At 52.9% G+C, this 3,055-nt stretch overlaps 1 protein-coding gene across 1 annotated transcript; it reads right to left on the bottom strand.

Moving 5' to 3' along the window:
* LOC123065277 (uncharacterized) lies at positions 1–1,540 on the bottom strand. The gene is made up of 2 exons (XM_044488614.1): positions 561–1,540; positions 1–471 (listed from the first exon to the last, which is right to left on the bottom strand). Exons 1-2 carry the CDS (start codon positions 1,414–1,416, stop codon positions 413–415), a joined length of 915 nt encoding a protein of 304 aa, XP_044344549.1. The 5' UTR covers positions 1,417–1,540; the 3' UTR covers positions 1–412.
* Between the last annotated feature and the right edge of the window lie 1,515 nt (positions 1,541–3,055).

Below are 3,055 nucleotides of genomic sequence, written 5' to 3'. Positions count from 1 at the left end.
TATGCACCCCCAAGTGCAATAATAAAGTGCTTTGATGCAGCGCGGTTCTACTAGCATATAGGTTCCTGAAACAAACCTCAAGAACATATAGGTTGGCCAGATGGTTTCTGAAAGGAACCAACAGTAGGTTCTATTCTAGCAGCACGGTTCCTCTTGCATTCATGAGAGCAACTATTATCCACGAGCAACATTCTTTTCTTCCATTAATAGCAAACAGATACAGTATGCAGAGAAGCTATATAAGATGAAAACAGTCGTGTAGATACGATCGGCTAACATATCCTCAAGACTAGAATTTACAGTGAGAGGAATTCACACTTGATGGGGATTCTTTGACCCTGGAACTTTTCATTCCTTAAATTGCTGGAACCAAATGCTGCAGGACAATGATAATGGAACCCCCCCAATCTCACTATTGCAAGGTGCCGAAGAGTGCCCTGTAATCATCTTTCGCCGCTCTGTCTGCTGAACCTGAAAGAATTACACATCAGTTAGTCAGTTATTGTGCAGTACAGTTAATTGATTGGCTCTGCATCTGCAATAATGTCATGCTTATTCACCTCCGCGGTCCAATGTCGATGAGGGCATCGGCAATGGCATGGCCTCCTGTTTCACTTGACTCTGGTTCAGTCTTGATGATTGCATCGGCGATGGCGATGGCATTGAGCTGGCTGCGGCCGCCGCCGCTGCGGCAAAGGCCAGCGCCGGCTGCTGCATGTCGTTGAACTTGAGCAGCTTGTCCTTCTCCCTGTTGGCATCGTTGCTCTTGGGGGTCTTCCTCTTGTGCCCGTTGGTATTAGGCGTCTTCTTCTTGAGATGCACGACTGCGGGCGCGGACGGCGTGGCCTGCTCCTTGGCGTCCCTGTAGGCCTCCGCCTCTGCGGCGCGAAACGCGGCGTCTAGCATGTCGCGCGCTAGCCTCCGGGCGGCCGCAGCCTCCTGTAGGCTACGCTCCGCCTTCTCGCGGGCCGCGGCGGCGTCGTGCAAGGCGGACTCGTGCGAAAGCAGCGCCGCGGTGAGGAGGACGCGCGCGGAGCGCCCCACTCCCGCGAGATCGTACGAGAAGGGCACGTTGTCGACGGCGGCGGCGCACGGCGGGCAGATGAAGGAGTACGGGTCCGGGATGCAGGAGAGGTGGGCGACGAAGACGCCGCAGTTGGAGCAGGCGGCGGTGGGGCCTGGCGAGAAGTCGACGCGGGCTTCACGGGAGGAGGCGGCGTAGGCGCCGGGAAAGAGGAGGAGGAGGCAGGCGGAGCAGTAGGCCTCGGGGTTGGAGAGGAGGACGCAGGAGGAGCAGAGGCGATACGAGTCGCCGTCGAGGCGGACGTGGTGGGGGGCCCAGGAGTCGCAGCCGGAGGCGCAGCGGACGAACGCGTAGTCGTCGGGGCCTGAGGCGGCGAGGAAGGGAGGCGTCATCGCTGCAATCGCGGCTTTGGGTTGCGGGTGGGGAGGGAAGGAGTAGGGTTTCTAGGGGAGGTGCGGCGTCCGGCCGGAACGGCCTGATTGACGACGGGATTTTTTTTTTATTTGAGTAGAGGAAAACAAAAGGCAAATCTGTGATTGTGATTTTATTGGGAAATCTTACATATCTGAGGTCATATTTCTCGTCAGTTCCCTTGAACGCCTCTGTAACCGTCGGATAGCAAGCACAGATCTTGGCACACGGGATGACTTGCATTGATGTCTAGAAGCGTTTGCGCCCCGCGTGGTCAAGCACGCACTGGGATTACATATCCATTCATTCTTTTCCTCTCTATATTCACTCACTCTCCTCTCAGGAGTAGTGGGCTGGTGATTTCGGCGACGATGCGGGCAGCGACGGAGACGAGGCGGGAGGCAGGTTGTGCCGGTGGCGCCACCGAGGAGCGCTGAGCTGGAGGTGGTCCGAGCGCCGAGGTGGTCGGGAAGGAGATCGCTAATTTTTTTAGAGATATAAAACCAATAGAACCTTCGTCAACCTAAGGAGCAAGGTGGCACAAGGTGACCGAAGAGGAGTGCGACGAATTTGTCAGTCAATGTGAAAACGAAGAGTTTGAGAAGATGAGTAAGAAGAACATTGCACTGCAAGCCAGGAAGTAATTGGACCACCACTTGGGTACCTGGGGTGCTTCACGAAGGTTCCTGAATGAGAGAGAGAGGAGGAGAGACATCATTGTCGCTGGGCAACCAATACAATTCGAGAACACCATACAGCCACACGGTCACAACTTCTTAAGGGTGCACACAAAAATTGACAAGAAGATAAGGAAAATAGTTATTGATTCCCTAGGAACAACATATGCTTGTCCAAAATTTCTTATTTAAAACCCACTCTAACCACTCTCTTTGAATATGTTTCCTTCATGCTGAGGGGGAGGGGCGAGATGAAAGCTCTGAAGGCCTGAGTCTGAGACAACAAGACAACATTAATTGATCAGCTGGGAGTGCCCAGGTATTTGTATGGGCGCCAACATTTTCATTGTCCGGGTGATGACCCCAATGAAAGGGCTCCATGAAAACACTAAAAGGAATCTCGTTCATAGGTACATTGGTCACGAAGTGTATACGCGACTTCAACTCGGATTGTGAGATCTCCAGGTTGTTGAGATGGCAAGGGTCGCGCTGGCCTCTATAGTCTTACATTGGGTGCTCCCGCCACACGAACGGGTGGATGTTTCTCTTCAGACACGAACCTGCACCCGACGTCCTTGAGATGATAAACCGTGCCCACTAGTTGAGAAGTTTCCATGGATAGGATGGTGACCGAGATCGAGGGTTACAACTCCCGTGGAGGCTCGTTATTAAAGATTAGCAAGCCCATTCCTCTATATTCTTTGGGAGATCCGGGGCGTAAAACCAGTCCCGCTGCCACGATTCCATCATCTATGGTACTGGAAGTCAGAAATACCTTGAGTTCGAGAGAGGTTGTATTATTGCTCCTCGTAATCCAGTATTCGACCGTTCTCCTTTCGCGGCAGCTTAACGGCTTTGGAGCCTCATTCGCTGGCTTCGCATGAAGCCATAATAGAATGCACTATTTTGGTAGAAACCCTGGTGAAAGAACATGTGGTGCTGA

The sequence above is a fragment of the Triticum aestivum genome, chromosome 3B (genome assembly GCF_018294505.1).
Source record: "Triticum aestivum cultivar Chinese Spring chromosome 3B, IWGSC CS RefSeq v2.1, whole genome shotgun sequence".
Lineage (NCBI taxonomy): Eukaryota > Viridiplantae > Streptophyta > Magnoliopsida > Poales > Poaceae > Triticum > Triticum aestivum.
The sequence above is the reverse complement of the archived record's forward strand: the minus strand, read 5'-3'. Positions and strand labels throughout refer to the sequence as shown.